General features: G+C 38.2%; 1 protein-coding gene across 2 annotated transcripts in view; it reads left to right on the top strand.

Annotated features, from left to right (window-relative positions):
- ahcyl2b (adenosylhomocysteinase like 2b) overlaps positions 1-15,608 on the top strand; it is a 29,169-nt gene extending 13,561 nt beyond the window's left edge. The window contains exons 2-17 of one of the 2 annotated variants that reach the window (XM_060889030.1): positions 6,735-6,843; positions 7,039-7,182; positions 7,609-7,709; positions 7,809-7,911; positions 8,000-8,094; positions 8,205-8,311; positions 9,395-9,511; positions 9,604-9,667; positions 10,492-10,580; positions 10,814-10,884; positions 11,083-11,177; positions 11,327-11,425; positions 12,154-12,222; positions 12,389-12,467; positions 13,204-13,324; positions 13,457-15,608. In XM_060889030.1, the coding sequence (XP_060745013.1) occupies positions 6,735-6,843; positions 7,039-7,182; positions 7,609-7,709; positions 7,809-7,911; positions 8,000-8,094; positions 8,205-8,311; positions 9,395-9,511; positions 9,604-9,667; positions 10,492-10,580; positions 10,814-10,884; positions 11,083-11,177; positions 11,327-11,425; positions 12,154-12,222; positions 12,389-12,467; positions 13,204-13,324; positions 13,457-13,463 (1,470 nt within the window). In that variant the 3' untranslated portion in view covers positions 13,464-15,608. Of the gene's footprint in view, positions 1-6,731; positions 6,844-7,038; positions 7,183-7,608; positions 7,710-7,808; positions 7,912-7,999; positions 8,095-8,204; positions 8,312-9,394; positions 9,512-9,603; positions 9,668-10,491; positions 10,581-10,813; positions 10,885-11,082; positions 11,178-11,326; positions 11,426-12,153; positions 12,223-12,388; positions 12,468-13,203; positions 13,325-13,456 lie in introns of both variants that reach the window. The other variant, XM_060889029.1, reaches the window with a different exon arrangement.
- The last annotated feature ends 2,043 nt before the right edge of the window (positions 15,609-17,651 follow it).

Below are 17,651 nucleotides of genomic sequence, written 5' to 3'. Positions count from 1 at the left end.
GGCACCCCCTACTTTGCAGCTGAGCAAAGAATACTCTTCTCATAGAGGGATTACATTACATACACATTTTGTATAACTCTTTTAACCCAATAGCGCAATGGTTTATTTCTCTATGTTCTTTATTATACAAAGACATTTACTGTGGTATTAAATCAACTGAATGTACCAAAGGTGTTATGACAGTCTGAGATTGCTCTGCTTTTTCCACTGCTGCCCTTTAAACTGCCTTTTGTTTATGAATACTGAGTATAGACTCATCAGACCTCACCTTCTACATCTGTTGGCCAGAAAAAAAGCAGTATCAAAGATCAAGCACTGTTCACTGCTTTAAGGCTTTTTAATGTTTTATTGCTGGAAAGATGATGCTAGTTAAAAATATACTCATGTCAGTTTGTCCTTGGGGAACAAATGTGTATATGATTATGATTATTGGAAGAAAAAAACTGTGGACCAATCCATATTGTCCAAATTTTTTCTCGTTAGCTAGATTAACAGTTGAAGGCTAAGAGAAATGTATCCAGAAGGTCTGCAAATGTAATTTCAACTAGAAAAAAGTGCCAATTCAAGCTCAGACTGTAGCTGGATAAGCTTAGGATGAAACAGTTCAAGGAGCAAATCCACAGACTTACTTTTCTTTATTTAAGGAAATAAAGCTCGTCAAAAACGCTCAGGTTTATACACAATTGCTATTGTGCTAACTTTGTTGACCTTTTTCTTGTATGCCAGAACTTCACACTGATTTCTCCCACACATGGCAAGGCTGCTTCTTTTGTTTTGTGTAAATTATTGCTGTACCTAATTACTAAATTGCCATTCCATTGTGTAAAATTTAAACTGACAAATTGTTTCATCCAATGTAGCCTAAATTGTTACATCCAATGTAGCCTGAAGGCAGGAAGGTTTTATAATGTTGTCTAGTAAAGACTTGATGGCAGTTAATAACTTTAAATTAATCATTACCAGGAAGTATTGAGGAAAAAATTGTGAAATGTATACTTTCAGCCAGTCAGAAGTTTTGTCATCCTGTAGGCTTGTGCAAACCTTATTGTGCCAGCTCATTTCAGATGTCCTGGGCTCAACCCAAAGTTGGACCCACCCTGTTTTTTCCACTTGGATTTTTAGTCACAATAGACCAATGTCATATTTACTAGTTGGCATCACATCACAAAAGCTCCTCATTTGCCTCTGACCCTGCTAACCGTAGACATCTTAACCAAAATGATTCGGTATGCCTTAAGTATCTTATTAAGTAACTATCCCAATTTAGTGGAAGTGAAAGTTCTAGCACAAACAGTTGTCTGTGTCTTTTTAGCTGTTGGCTATACAACAGCATTTATCCACATATCAGGAGGAAGAGTTTTAAACAGTTCTGCCTTTCACCACAGCTACAGGAGCAATTTACTTATAAGCATTAAAAAATAAAACGAGGCTCAGAATAGCTAGCGGCAATCAGAAATTCTTCTCAGTATATGTCATTTTTGTCAGTGGCTCCATTAGGTTGCAGGATTCAGGTTGTAGTAGTCCTTTCTTCCTTCCTCTTTCACATTCCCACCGTATCTAACATCAGAGTTTGACCATATGTGTACTGTTTATTATCTGACCAGCGTGACATTGGGAGTTGTTTGACCTCTTAACATTTGTCACTGCAGTTCAGCTGCACTTAATGTATAGTATGTACACAGTCTTTAAGCTGGCAGAGATTGATAAGCAGTCAAAGTGCTGTTTTCTTCCAAATTCTTCACAGGTTTGGTTAGTAATATGAATCTCTGTAAACTTCATTCTTGTGCCCTTTGGAAACTGACTCTTTGAAATGTGACGGCTCTATTTAAACTCTGTGGATGGATCACAGTGAAGTAGTTGATTCATCGGCTATCGTTCATTGGTTGAAAAATAAAAAAATAATGACTATGAGTTGCCATTAGCGAGATGATTATAAATCTAAACTGGGTAACACAAAATACAGCAAATATGATCGAAATATATTGCAGGTTTTGGTGATCAGGAAACCGATAAGTGGTAAAAACACATTTTAAATATGTTTTTATCCAGGAAATATCACACCACCAACATAGTAAATGATCTCATTAGTGTTTTTCTAAATTCTACTATTATCTCTAGTTTCACTTGAAGCATTGCCAACTTTTCAATGGAACTATCGTAATATTGCGCATAATCCATTGTAGTCTTTAATTATTCATTAATCCAAGTTATAATTATTTAACCAAAAATGAAATGTTACAGACCATAAAGTCATGGAATATTGTCAGATTACAATAGCTGTGGACTTCTGAATGGCCCAACAGAAAAGGATTCGGAGATTTAGGTTGATGGTATCCTAAGTCTGTAACTTAGTAAACCAGTGTTAATGTATTAATCGATAGAGACTTAAAAGCACTTTTGTACATCGCTCTGGATAAGGCCATCTGTCAAATGCTGTTAATCTAAGTGTTTTTCCTCATCATCGGGAGTTGGCAATTTTTGACAATGTCAGGAGCAGGACATATGACATCATCGGCGTAAAACCTGCGCCAATTCTAATATGCGGACCACGTGATCCGCTGTGGTGACCCAGAACAGGGAGCAGACAAAGGAAGAAAAAAATATGTACCATTTATAATATTGCACCTAATCTGGTGTCTGTTGTCTCCAAAATAAAGTGTTACTTTAACACAGGGCATATAGTTTCACTCCAAAAGTGGCATTCCTTGTCTCTGGGTAAACTGTTTGGTTCTTTTTTTTTGCACCCAGATGAGTGATTTGAGTTGGTGAGGTTGGCAGTCAAAGTTTTCATTCCATCTATTTTTATTTCTTGCTCAGCAAAACCTATTTCTTTTGCTCAGATGCTGCTGCCAATTGAGCAGAAATATCTCATAAATATCTGCACTGATTACTGTTGCTCTGTTACTGTCTGGTTAGCGATAGCTGGGAAGACAACTCTATGCAAAATCACTCTTCTAACAAGATTTTTTTTGGGTAATTGTGAGAGGTGTTGGACAAACTAAGCTCTTCTGCTCAGCTTGGTATTATTTGTGGTTGAGGCTGATTATGGAACGTTGTCTGTTTTGATGAGCACATTGCACATTTATGTGGCAGCGATTTGGATCTTGATGGTGATTTTATATTTTTTTCCTGTATTGGAACAACATCAGCAATGCTTAGAGGATACAGTGGATATAAATTGGAGTTGAATTAATGAACACATCATTAACATTGACTTTAGCAAATCATTGTTTTCCCTTTAGTATGTAATTGTACGTAAATTAATATTGCAACTAAAACACATCAAATCCTGTTGCCTTCTGCATTACACACATCAGCTAAGGAACAATCGGGTTGTCGGTAGGATGTTTTTTTTACTAGTTAACATTAATAGTAATCTTTTCAGTAGTGTGTAGACTTACACTGTAGACATAACTCTTATAACTCTTCTGTTATATAACTCTTCTCTCATATAACTCTTCTGTTGACCGCAGACTTTCATCTCATTGCCAACATGTTTAGTAAAAAAAAAAAAAGATGCTAACCAGGCTTAAGTAATGCTGCTTGTTTCTGTGATTACTTAATGCATAACTCTCTGGGTGAATGTAACAGACATTAAATCAGGCCTGGGAAATTTATGCTCTCTGCTGCTCTGTTTTGTATTCATCATAAGTCTGCATAAATTCTAACAGTCAGTGGTGTTGGTATGCCTGTGTGTTCTCAACACACAGTACATGTGCTGCTCTCTTATATAAGACATATTTTTGCATTAGTGATTTGATGTGCAGTTCAGGCCAAGATCCGAATCTCTCTGGTAACGTATGACCTTTCTTGTATTGCCATAAATGGAGATTTTTTTTGGATAATCCACTAATCCACCCTTATTATCAGAGATTAAAATGCTTCACCTACTGCATTTAAAGCACCCTTGAAATCAAATTTGGTGTATTTTGCTGTTCCCTTAGTCTTATGGACACCATTACGATACTATCTGAAAAAGAATCCTTTGGGAAATATTCTTATCTATTTTAATTTTTTAGTTCGTTATTTCTGAGAAAGCAGTGAAACCTGTTCATTGAGTCATATTTAAACCTGTGATCATCATTATAAATGCTTTCCTGTCAAAGCGACACCTGGCATTTCGTGTTTCACTAAGGTCCTGTAACATGATTGCTGAGGCAGTATACCTTGCACCTCCTGCTCATATGTCCTGCTTTTTAAGCTCTTGCACAAAGCATGCTTTGTTGAGGTCCTGTAGTGTAAGCAAGTATACTTGGCAAGACCCACTCTTCAGGGCATGAAAATACTTTAATCACCTCATAAACTCTCACCTGAAAAAATCCTCATCATACACACCACCACTTTGGACTTGCAGTGGCCTGATTAAAATGTTGGTTAAGCCAAACAAGGCTACAGTTACCCTTCATTTCAAACAGCTCTGTTCTTTCCAGGCTTTAAACAATTAACAATTAAAGGAATGATGGGAGAAGTATAAAAAGGGAACAATTGAGCATTGTACAGGATGGGCAGCAGAACCAGGCAGGACTGGCCTTGAGGGAAGAGGGTTTAAAAGTTCCCAGGCAGTACTGGGTCTGTCTATCTGTGCTTCATCACACTTCAGATCCATCCACTTAAACATGCTGAAAAAGAAGGCTGGAGAGTGCAGGGAGCCTGTCGTGAAAAAGGTAAGAGGAGCGGCTTACAGGGCGGGGTTCAGATCTCAGTATGGAGGTGGATCTGTGGAAAAAGAGGGTAGACAAAAGCTCATCTGTATGTTCAGTAAAATCTCTTAAAGCGCCACTGACCTCTGTAAACCCAGTAGTGTCAGCAGTTAATGGCTTACTGCCAAATGAAGCCGGTGAGAGTTTAACACTGGTGGAGAACACATTGCCTTCATTCATTGTAATGATAGGTGTTGGATTTGGTGTATAATTGTAGTCTGCAGCTTGAAAACTGAGAATGTCTCTGATGTGCTGTTTGCTAGCACAACTAATCTGCTGTTTTTTGTTTCAGTTAAGAAAAACTTGAGACAACCGGTGTCCAAATGTGTGCATTTGTTTCTAGGTAAACGCTTAGCTAAAAGCCTTCTGATTTTGATTATGCTGTATATACATAGGTATGGGAAAGACTTAGCTGTGCTGGCGTCACGTGTATAGTGTGTCATTAAATAGTCCTTCATCGCTATCTTGTCTACACCCCGGCCCTGAGCAGGATAAAGCAGTTATTGAAGATGCATGAAAAGACTAGCTTGTCTAAGCTTGTTCCTTTGAGGCCACTCAGGACTGTTAATGTTCATGTGGCAGAGTTAAAGTTACCATTTTGTGAAACATTTACAATGAAACGTCAGTGACATATGAGTGGATCAGTGGCCTTTCTCTCCATGAGTCAACGTTCTGCCTGTGCAATCCTGGCTATTGTGTTACACATCTCACTTGGTGAGTCAAAACCCATTTTCACAAAGCACACAAATAGTCAAGGTTTTCTCCATACATGCGTGTGAGACAGAGAGACATGAGACATGAGTCATAGTTGTATGCTCAGTGTGTCACACTGTGTGGGCTTCAACATGATTGAAATGTTTGTCAGCTAATTCAAGGTTATCCATGTTTTCCTTAAAATTATAGGTTTTGTATTTGGCAAGATGGGGAGAGAGTATGAGTGTTATTTTTATTCATACAGTATTGGTCTTTTCCAGTTTCGTTGTCATTTATGGAGAAGGTTGATGGATTTTCGTTTATTTAGCTAGGAAAATGTAGCACAGTGGATGGTTTAGAAAGAGTTAACAATTTCCTAAATGCTACTTTTAGCAGTAGAGAGCAGACAATTGAAGGCAGAATCTGAATGTTTAGCATAAACCATTAGTTTATCCAGAGGAAGCCTATTTTTTTAGATGAGTTTGGACTAAACATTTAAGGCTGTTTATTGGATTGGAATGAAGACGATTCCCTCAAATACTATGTGTGCACAAAGTAAGCAGCACTGAGTTAATTGTTGATTAGGAGGGTACTTAACTTAACCCGGTAAACCTTGAGAACTGAACATGTCTCTGATATGTGGTCATTCATTAATTGTCATTGATGATTACGATGGATAATGATTAATTTTACACTAACTTTGATATGACATGTTGAAAATGGCTGTCTTACATAAGAAGGCCATGCAAACAATATCATTTGATAGAGCATAGGGATTTGAGAGCTGCTGTTCATTCAGATTATGTCATAAACAGAGCCATTATCTGTGCCTTGCACTTTAATCCTCTCACAACACAGACATCGTTCTCTTCCTGGCAGCTGCCATGCCATGAATAGTAACATCAGTTTACCCACACATCCGACAGTTGCTGCCTCCCACCTCATGGGGCACATTTCCAAAGTGTTTTCAGAGACTTCAGGCACATTTTCTCCCAGAGGAGCCAGGGTCAGTTCTAGTTTAATCCTGGGCCGACACTACTGTTTGGTCAGAGAGTGCTTCGTAATCTTGCCAAATTTTGTAAATGTAAACCTGATAACAGAGGTGGTGCAGCATTGAGAGTTTGAGGTTTCAGATATGACTGAAGTTGACAAGAGACTCCCTATATAATTGATTCAGTAGAACTATTTTTTACTGAAAATAGATACCATTTTTTTAATGTACTGGGCAATACAGACAGCTAACATTCAACCCATATGAGATGTCAGTTCAGAAAGCTTCGTTTGTAAACACTGCCCTCATTCTCATCCATGTACTTTCTCCTCTTCTTGACTGTGTAGCAGATCCAGTTTGCAGACCAGAAGCAGGAGTTCAACAAAAGGCCCACCAAGATCGGACGGCGCTCTTTGTCTCGCTCCATCTCTCAGTCCTCAACAGATAGCTACAGCTCAGGTACAAAATCTTTACTTTGACTTTCATAGGTAGCTTGGTGTCTCGGGAGATCTGGGTTGTGTTTATGGAATTAATGTTTTGTTGAATCTTTATGTTGCTCTTCATGCTGAGAAAACATAATCATCATTATGGCTCATTGCAGCATTAGTAGTATGAGTGGATATTTGGCTCATGCACACTTCCTTGTCCCACCAGCTGCCTCCTACACTGATAGCTCTGATGACGAGACCTCTCCTCGAGACAAGCAGCAGAAGAACTCCAAGGGCAATGGAGATTTCTGCATTAAGAACATCAAGCAGGCTGAGTTTGGTCGCAGAGAGATAGAGATTGCTGAGCAGGGTAGGTGGTAAACCACTTTACAATACCATTATGTACAATAGGATACAAGCAGGTGGTGCTTGGCCTCAAAATGCTATAGGTGTCAGAATTTACTGGATGTTAATATATGTGTTTTGGTGCATGTGTCTGTGGGTGGAGTGGAACATGCTGTGCTCTTCCTGGGCTGCAGAGGGGCCCATATGTTCAGAGTACACGGATAGACCACATGGTGCTTCCCACTTCGCCCCCCTAATAACCTGCCAAACACTGAGCACACACTCTTCTCTGTTCAGTAATACTCCACCATCCTCCCTGTAGCTACTTTATCAAACCTGTTTTTATCATTTATCAGTTAAAAAAAAGCGAAAGAGAGTAGCAGCTATGCATGTCTCTATACTTTTATCATCATTACTCTCAAAGTCTATACCATGTGTGTTTTCTCTGCAGAGATGCCTGCTCTCATGGCTCTGAGGAAAAGAGCTCAGGGAGAAAAGCCCCTGGCTGGAGCTAAAGTGGTGGGCTGCACTCACATCACGGCCCAGACTGCTGTAAGTAGTCTGTATTTGTAATGAAGGGTTTGAACACAAACATAAGGATTTCAAATATTTGTAGTGGTCATATGTTTGTTTATTTGCATGTGCATATAGGTGCTGATGGAGACTCTGTCTGCATTGGGTGCTCAGTGCAGGTGGGCTGCCTGTAACATCTATTCCACCCAGAATGAGGTGGCAGCTGCCCTGGCAGAGGGAGGTGAAGATGCTTCTTGCTCAGTTTCTTTTTTTTCTCTCTTTGTATTTTCTCCCTATTATCTTACTCCTGTTTGTCATCTCTTTGGCAGGTTTCTCTGTGTTTGCTTGGAAGGGGGAGTCGGAGGATGATTTCTGGTGGTGCATCGATCGCTGTGTGAATGTGGAGGGTTGGCAACCCAACATGGTGAGAGGGGAACCTGCAGGTTGTCTGCCTCATCTGAATAATTGGCTTTATAGATTCATCCTCTATTATGAAGCCTCCAAACTCATCTTTAATTGTCAAATCCTCTTTAGATTCTGGATGATGGTGGAGACCTGACACATTGGATCTATAAGAAATACCCCAACATGTTCAAGAAGATCAAAGGCATTGTGGAGGAAAGTGTGACAGGAGTTCACAGGTGAGCAGTTAGCCTTATGCTACCTTTAGATCTCAACCCAGAGATTCTTCAACCGATATGTGTTTGACGTATACTAACTACATATTCCTGCCTTTGACTGGGACTTACTGACTCTTATAACTAAATTTATGATTTTCATGTTTTGTAACTTCTCTTGTGTATCTAAGACTTTGTGATTGTTTGCACTTAAAATGTCAGAAATTCATTAAATTACATCCTGCTAAAGGATCCTGATGAATGCAAACCTTGCTCAGAACTGAACTCCAGCTCAGGGTGTTTGGAACTCCAGCTCAACGAATGGTGTTTGGAACAAACTGCTTTGATTTAAAAGTTCTCAAAACTGCCTCAACTGAATGGCTTATTTTAACGGGCAAAATGCGTCCCTTTATTTCACTACTCTTTTAAAATGACCTTTATCACAGATGACTTTCATCTTTGATCAACTTTTCTGTTTCTCATTTTTGCAAATCGTTTTTTGTTAACTAAAAACTCTATTTTGCTGCATCTGTGTAAAGAGGGTCATCATGTATTGTCCGTTTCTCTCTTCTGAGCATAAATTTGGTCGTGCTTCATGGTCAGCTGTCCAAACTCTGTGTACCATCTAGTGGCTAGAAATAGGAATAGCTCCCCTTCTTGAACAGTACATGATGTACTGTAACCTTTGTAGCTTAGTTGTTTTCACTTCTCATGTTTTTTTTGTTTTTTTGTTTTTTTTGCTCTATTCTGTTTAGGTAACCAGAACTACATAAGCACATTTTACTGGAACGTTTACAGTTATTATGCCACTGTGACTGCATGTTTATTGTGCATTTTACTGTGCAGCTGATTTTGTGTTTTTACTTATTGCCCTTGTGACGTTTGTTCCGAATTTTGGGTTCTTCTTTGAAATATGTATGAGTGACAGCACAGGACTGTATAAACCTATAAATTTGACAGCAATTTTTTGCTTTTTAAGCCATCACTGTATAAATCTTGTTGCATTCGAACAGTATTTTTACTTTAGAGATTGTTTGGTTCATTTGGAGACAGGATGTAGTAAAGTGTATATCTAGTTTCCTATTTAAATATTTTTTCTATGTCTAGGCTGTACCAGCTGTCAAAGGCAGGCAAACTGTGTGTTCCTGCCATGAACGTCAATGACTCAGTCACCAAGCAGAAATTTGACAATCTCTATTGCTGCCGTGAGTCAATTCTGGATGGGTAAGTCAAGTGTTGTTTCTGGCTGGAACATATTTCATTAAAGTCACGCTATGTTCTCTTAGTAGCTCTTATATTTCTTTGTGTGTTTCTAGTTTGAAGAGGACCACGGATGTGATGTTTGGAGGGAAACAGGTGGTAGTGTGTGGTTATGGAGAGGTGAGACCCAGCCATTGATACACCAAAATTAATTCCAGTGTGTTACATATGTTCACATTTTACACACAGGGTTTCAAGGCTTTCTTTTTATTTACCATGTAATTTACCAGTGATTCAAAAAGGTAATACCATTTCTTTTGTGAATGATTATGGACAGTGGTAACTCAAGTGGTTAAGGCTCTGGGTTGTTAATATGAAGAGCAGTGCAGGTGAACAGAGCAAGGCCCTTAACCCTCTCTGTTCCAGGGGTGCTGTATCATGGCTGACTCTGTGCTCTGACCCCATCCTCCGATTTTCACTGTGCTATAAGGCTTCTACAAATAAAAAAGAGCATGGCAGAGTGGGCCAGAGTTGCTTTAGCAGAAGGCACAAGTGGGATTTATAAAAAACTTTCTAAAGCATGCATTTATATTTAACCATAAAAGTAATATTTGAAAATGATAACATCCATAAAAAGACTACAGTTTTGTCTTATACAATAAACAGTTGACTACAGACTATAAGGACATTCAGCTTTCTTTTCTCAACTGTCTGCCATTCTGCTTTTTTTTAGCCACCTGGTTTTAACAACAATGACTAGTGAACCTGCTGGCTATGTAGTTGTCTAACCTATGGAACCTCTACTACATTTATACAATGCGAGAAACTTATTTAATAATTATTAAATATGATTTATTGTTATTATTGTTATAATTATAATGATGATTATTTTTGTTGTTGTTACAAATGTCAGTATGGCCACTAGGTGGAGCCATGCATTAACAAAGTCTTGGATTAAATGTCTGTGTGCATGATACAAGCCAGATTTTTGTGTATGTGTTTAGGTTGGAAAGGGCTGCTGTGCTGCTTTGAAAGCAATGGGTTCCATTGTGTATGTCACAGAAATTGACCCTATTTGTGCTTTGCAGGCTTGGTAAGCATCTTTTTATTAAATGTGAGGGATATATTGGGGCTTCTTCAGTTGTGGGGAAAGGAGACTGTATTATTCCCTACACACACACACACACACACGCTGATTGATGCTTGCTTTCTTAGTTGGAGGAAAGACAAATGTTCACAATTTATTATAGAGCAGATTAGGTTTCTAACCATAAAAAGAAATGAGCTGATGATCACCATATTTATCATTCTCTCTTCTTCTCTCAGCATGGATGGCTTCAGACTGGTCAAACTGAATGAGGTCATCAGACAAGTGGACATTGTTATCACCTGCACAGGTTTGTTTTCACTTTTGTGTCCATGTACACTAACTGTCCACTTTAATAGGAACACCTGTGCACCTGCTCGTTTATGCAGGCATCCAGTCATGTGCAAATCATGTGGCAGCGGCACAGCAAATCATTGCCACCTTGAATCGTTAATTCTGATTTAATGTATTGGTCAGAATTAAATAATGGCTGTTCCATTTTTCTTAGGGAACAAGAATGTGGTGGTGAGAGAGAACCTGGACCGCATGAAGAACGGCTGCATTGTCTGCAACATGGGCCACTCAAACACTGAGATCGATGTGGTGAGCAAACCCTAATGATCTTACTCATAGTGTGACTGTGCAAATGAGCAATTAGCAGCTTTCTGTGTTAGTGTAAAAATGTTCTGTGCTAATGTCGTAGTGTATCTGTTAATTCCTACATTTGCTAATGCTGGTATTGTGTGTATCAGGCCAGTCTGAGGACCCCTGAGTTGACCTGGGAGCGTGTGAGATCGCAGGTGGACCATGTGATCTGGCCTGATGGCAAGAGAATAGTGTTACTGGCAGAGGTGAGATTATAACCGAGATTACAGAATATCACTTTTAACCTCTACAGAAAAAAAATGTGTAACTTTGTCCTTTCCTATAATGGTAAGTGGTACATCGATTGAGAGACCCCCGTAAAGATTTTGCAACAACAAGAGATCTTCAAGTACATCCATCACTGCTGAACCATAACAACAACATTGTTTTGCTTTTAAATGTTACTAGTTACTTACATGTATACCATGGAGCTATGGTTTTGTCTGTCCACTTTGATGATTCATGCATTCAGTAGTGTACCTGTAATTTTAGAGTATTTACAAAATTTCTCATGTTTATACCACTATCATTCTGGTATAATCAAACGTCACTTGTGCTGGGGCTGATCCATCAAGCATAAATCAGGTATCAGTATGTTCATCTCTCTCACAGTAAAGCAGAGAGGGTAAGCTTCACATATCAAAAAAGAGGATGAAGAACTGGCTATGGAAAATGGCATGACTGGCTATGGAGAGAGATTTCTATGGAATTCTATTATTGTGTTAAGAATGTTAGTTATATTTGTTATAACTATTGATTTATTTGTTATTCTCTGCATATAAATATGCATATTGTGCTATAAATATGTATATACATAACTGCAGTCTAACATTTTGGTATTTGGTACCAACTAAGACTCAAATAAAAGAATCATTGTGCATTTGAGAGCATGTTATTTTTTTATATTTGTCTAAATCCGTATGTGTTCAATTAGGGTCGCCTCCTCAACCTAAGCTGTTCTACTGTACCCACATTTGTCCTGTCTATCACAGCCACAACCCAGGTGAGAGACACAGAACACATCAATTACGTTAAAGCAGTAAATACTGTTTGAGAATATTCTGTTCTCTCCTCTGTGCGTGCATGCGCATGTGTACTCATGCGTGCTTGTATGCCTATGCATACAACGATACTGTTGTCATGGTAACCAGTTTCTGGCTCCTCCCCAGGCTCTGGCTCTAATAGAGCTGTACAATGCTCCAGAGGGCCGCTACAAACAGGATGTTTACCTGCTGCCTAAGAAGATGGGTAAGATGCCCATTTTAATGTGTATGTAATATATGTACATTTAAGACCTTAAGTGGTGAGTCAGACCTATTCACATATAACAATCTGGTATATTGCCTATGCATTTAGATATTTTTTTTTGCTGTGTTGCATCTAATCATGAGGGATTTTATAACAGTTTGTCAGCAGACTCTGCTGTGCTGAATGATTAAGCATGTGTGCCGTTTCCAGCTCAGAGCGTAACCATGTGTGTCCCAATACGGGTTTGCGGGGAGAGAAGAATATAGGTCAGCCTGTCAGAGATTGCTGCTGGTGCTCACTGCAACCTTCAGTACCCTTTCTCCTTCTCTCTCATCCTTCCATTCCTCTCTCAATCCTGTACCTTAGAATCACTAAAGTAAACAGTTATATAAAAAGCACTTTAGGAAGATGTGACTGATGGCATAAGAAGCAAGCTGTTTCATTTCCAAGAGAAATATCTGGAAGGTAATTAGTCACGGCTGGAAATTAGGCATTCATCACATTCACACTCCCTAATTGAAAGCAGGGAGCATTTCTTCCAGTTTTCTTTCTAATAGTCATCCAAATTAGACTGGATTCTGATTGTCAGTGGCACACATTATTGCAACGAAATTGAACATCTGATGTGCATTTTTGATTCTTCAGTTTAAACACAAAGCTGCACAGTATCATATCCATTATTTTTTTTACACATACTGTATTTTTTAGTGACTGTCAAGTGTTGTCTTTTGTTTAGATGAGTATGTGGCCAGCCTTCACTTGCCCACATTTGATGCCCACCTCACTGAGCTGAGTGATGAGCAGGCCAAGTACCTAGGCCTAAACAAAAATGGGCCCTTCAAGCCAAATTACTACAGGCAAGTATGCCCTACTTTGTCGTGGCATCTACTGCTTCCTGTTTTTCTTTGGTCTTGCTTTTGAATTCTCTGTGGCAAAAATCTACATCTACACATTTTCAAATGTCAAACCTATAATCATGTCTGTTGCAGGTATTAATGCACCTCGCCAATAGAAACTGAAGATTATAGAATTATCCAAACTCATCAATCCAGGGGATGCTGGGATTCAGCCTGTCTGTCAGGGGAAGGGAGAGGCTCTGTGCTGATTGGCTGTGTAATGGCTGCAGCAGTTTTTATTTATTTTCTGCTACAAATAGCATAACTCTAATCTTTTTATGAGCTGCTACTGCTAGTGGCCCATCCTAGCACCATCTTTATGGAGATTTCACTCTTTCATCCTCTTAAGAATTGTGTTAGTTGTATGTAATCCATTTAGAGATCTTTTGTTTTATGTTGGCTAAGCTGATTTGACAAAAAAAGAAGAAAAAAGAAAAAAAAAAAAGATAAGAAACTAATGTTCCACTTTTGACCTTTAATGATTTTGTGTTGGACTTGCGGTTTGGCCTGTTGTCTTTTTTACTTCTGTTAGTTTTCTTTCTATTAAACGGTGGGTTGGGACACAGTTATGGCTGGGTCCAAAGGTCCGAATTATACATTATCTTTCCTGTTTTCACATGCAAATTTTTTTTTAATTTGATTTTTACTAAACATTTTAAAATTTGGGTTTTTCTGTTCTACTTCAATTTTAACTAGACACTGTTAAATGTGGGGTCAGAGCCTCTTTACCCTACTATAACTTCAACTGGGCACATTATTTCAGTGGCCAGATGGTAACCAGTGTGTCTCCTAAAGAGGTATTGAAATGAAGCCAGTATTAATGGTTTAAAATGATCCCACTATCGAGCGTTTCTCAAGCTCTAGTTCTTGATTTTCTTACCACATTATAGCAGATGCTTTTCAGGCTGTATAATCATTCACAGGGGTGTATATTTAAATATTTATACAGAAAACTGAAAGATTTTTCTATCTTTTACTTTCCATTTCTGTTCTCATGAAATCATCCTGTATTAATATAGAGATAAGCAAATTAAATGTTCTATTACATTTTAGTGTAATGTTAAATGTACTGAAATGTTCGATTTATATACTGTGAAGTAAAGATTATTTTGATGAAATACCAAATGTATAGTCAGGCCGGTACCGTTTCTTTGCAAGGCCCTCCATCGTTTGTCTAAAATGGGGGGATTAGGTGAAACAAAGTGACTTTGCTGCACATTTCATTGTATTAAGGGGTGTTTGGAACAAACTGCTTTGATTTAAAAGTTCTCAAAGCTGCCTCAACTGAATGGCTTATTATAATGGGACAAAATGTGGCCCTTTATTTCACTACACTTTTAAAAGGACCTTTATCACAGATGACTATTTCATCTTTGATCAACTTTTCTGTTTCTCATAAAGGGAGTGAATTGCTTCAGGCTCCATTTAGCTGTGCTTCCTTTGCCATTTTTTTCTTTTACTGCATAGCAAAATAGTTATAGAGACCAACAATACACAAGTTTTAGGTTTTAGCATTAATACATCAGATTTACACATCTCTGCTATTCAAGTACCTGGTTTTGGATGTTTATTCTGATTATAACAGTGTTACAGATCTCACTTCGCTTGTCCTCCTAAGGTGTTGCCAAGCTCAGCATTACTGCACCACAACTCCTAAAATGCTTCATTACATCCGCCAGCAGTTTCTCTAATGATATTGTATTTTATGCTGACATACACTTGGTATTAGTTTTATGTATCAAAGCCCTATACTGTATCACCATGTTCAAGTTCCAGTTATTGCCCCAACTGTCCATCATTTTCACCATTTCTCAGTGTTTAACACTTGTGCTGATCTTGATGTGTCTTAAATTTTTTTTTTCCAATTTATTTTTTCTGTTTGTCTGTGTTTGGGTGTGCATACATCTTTTGTGTGTTTCATGGGGCTCTTGTGTGTACGGGTTTTTAGCAAGGCCAGAATTTTTTCCGCAGTGTTGCTGTTGACTCAGGATCCAAGTCTCTGTCTACGGCTGACTTGAACAGCGGTCCCACAGCAGCACGTGCAGCGAGTTAACACCAGCATCTCGTATAGAAACGAGCTTAGTAGGAAATCAGATCCACTCCTGTATTTATTGTATTCAGTACAAATAAGAGAATCTTTAATGTTACTTTGTCAAAAAAATGTTTAAATATTTCAAATTGATGGTAGATGAGCAATAATCAATATGTAACCTGAAAGAATGAAATAAAAGTCATACAAAATGTATTGGAGGAAATTTTCAGGTATTGCAGAATGTTGTTTTGGGCTAATATGCAAAAGGCTAGCCGAGATTGTCTTTGTTGATTTGTGTGGGATTTCTAATTGTCTAAAATGTGACTGAAATGATCATATGTGCTTTGGGAAGCTTTGCCCACTATTGTAAACTATGCCTATTTAGCCTGCAGATTTCATGCTTCAGAGCCAGCACTGTAGGTAAGCTTTATAATTAGGATTTGTTTACAGCTTGTTACCAGGATTTGAGCTCACAAAATCCAGGCTCGTTTGAAATAGCCTTGCTTAAATTAGAATTTTATTGGAACACACTGAGTGACCTGGCTGTTATGAAACTAATTCAAGTGAAGATGTAGTGATCAAGGTTCAGAATAATGTATGCAGCCCCAGTAATCGAATTCAGGAATGAGTTAAAGAGAGACTCTTACCTCCACTGTCTAGCAAAAGTAAATTTAACAATATGTAATGCAAGATATCCATTTAAGCTGCCTTGCAGAAGAGGTGATGTGGAGACTTTTATTTGTACTTTGCAATAGTCAGTCATTTTTATGGGAGATTTTTTTTCTTTCAATCTTTCTTTTGCTAATTAATTTTTTTAGGTTGTTGGAGGAAAATTTTTACAGCTTCCAGAACAGGAACTCACATTACACCACATTTAAATGTAGCTATAAATAGTTACAAAGCATATGTTACATTCATTATTTGAGAAATTGAAATTTGATAGCAAATCATGCTGGTGATTGAGGAATAAAATACTTCAGAGTATACGTGAGTATACTTCAAGAATCAGCTTCAGAGAAGTAACAGTTGGCATTGGGCTGCACTTATCATGTATTATTCAATTAAAAAAAAAAGGGACGGAAGTGGCATCTGTATATCAGATTGCACATATTAATGTGCTCATTCAAATCTATTGTTTTTATAGTGACAGTTCATTCAGAGGTATTCTGCAGTTCATGGTTTAATAATCAATTACAAATCTAATTGCTGGAATGAAGCTTTCTCTGAGGAGATGTTTAACAATTTTGGAAGGAGTCTCCAGTATCAAGGGCAGCGGTAATGCTGTACCCTCTACATGAAAGTCTTCAGACTTCTTTTATTTTAATTAACCTAAAAAAGCAAGAGCTAGAGAGAGGCTGGTGGGAGAACGGTTGTTTACATCTGCTATAATGTAATAATATGGTTTATATTTTACTTGGGAGGAACATTATGCCACGTGATAAACAATTGATCGGGCAAAGCTAAGCTTGTTTCCATAGTAACCAAGATCCTTCATGGAATTTAAATGGTCAGAAATATGCCATATGATAAAAATTTTGGTCTACACACAAGCAAAATCAACTAAAATCAGAATGACATACTTGGCTTGGATGACTAGTTTTACTAAGGATACATTTGCATGTGTGTTAAATTGGGTGTGGCGAAGAGACACAGCCACTGATCCCATCATTTAATGGGTTAGTCTTCATCAGTCTGGGGTCAGTTTAAACAGGTATTGGTCCACTGTGGAAAACGTTCAATGAAAGTGATCAATTATTGCAACATAAGCAGGATTTTTTCACAGGAAATGGTAGATTTGTAGAATGGAAGAACTATTGCCTTGCTCAGGGGACCAACAGTGGCAGCTTGGTGTACCTGGGATTAAACTCCAACCTTCAGATTGGTAGCCCATTAACAAATGCCCAGAGCCAGTTGAGTGTTGCTTCTGCTTGGTTGGAATGAAAACCAGCCCACAACACTCTCCTTTCCAGATAAGATTGTACACCTGTTTTAAAGTGTTTTCATGTCTCTAAATTTGCATTACATGTACATTCATTTGGCAGGGGCTTTTATTTAAAGTGAATTTGAGCTAAGGCAGAATAGGAAAGATGTAAGAAACAAAGAAGCAGACACTGCGGCTAAGACCAGTTTTTTTTTTTCCCAAGAGTGGAAACAAATGAAAGAAGGTTCTTCATTGGATGGTTAATGATTTCTGTAGTGAAATTTAAAGTACAATTATAAATGAGTATTGCAGTAGTGAAAAGAGTTAGCAGAGAG

This window comes from Tachysurus vachellii, chromosome 16 (genome assembly GCF_030014155.1).
Source record: "Tachysurus vachellii isolate PV-2020 chromosome 16, HZAU_Pvac_v1, whole genome shotgun sequence".
In the NCBI taxonomy this organism is placed as follows: domain Eukaryota; kingdom Metazoa; phylum Chordata; class Actinopteri; order Siluriformes; family Bagridae; genus Tachysurus; species Tachysurus vachellii.
The sequence above is the reverse complement of the archived record's forward strand: the minus strand, read 5'-3'. Positions and strand labels throughout refer to the sequence as shown.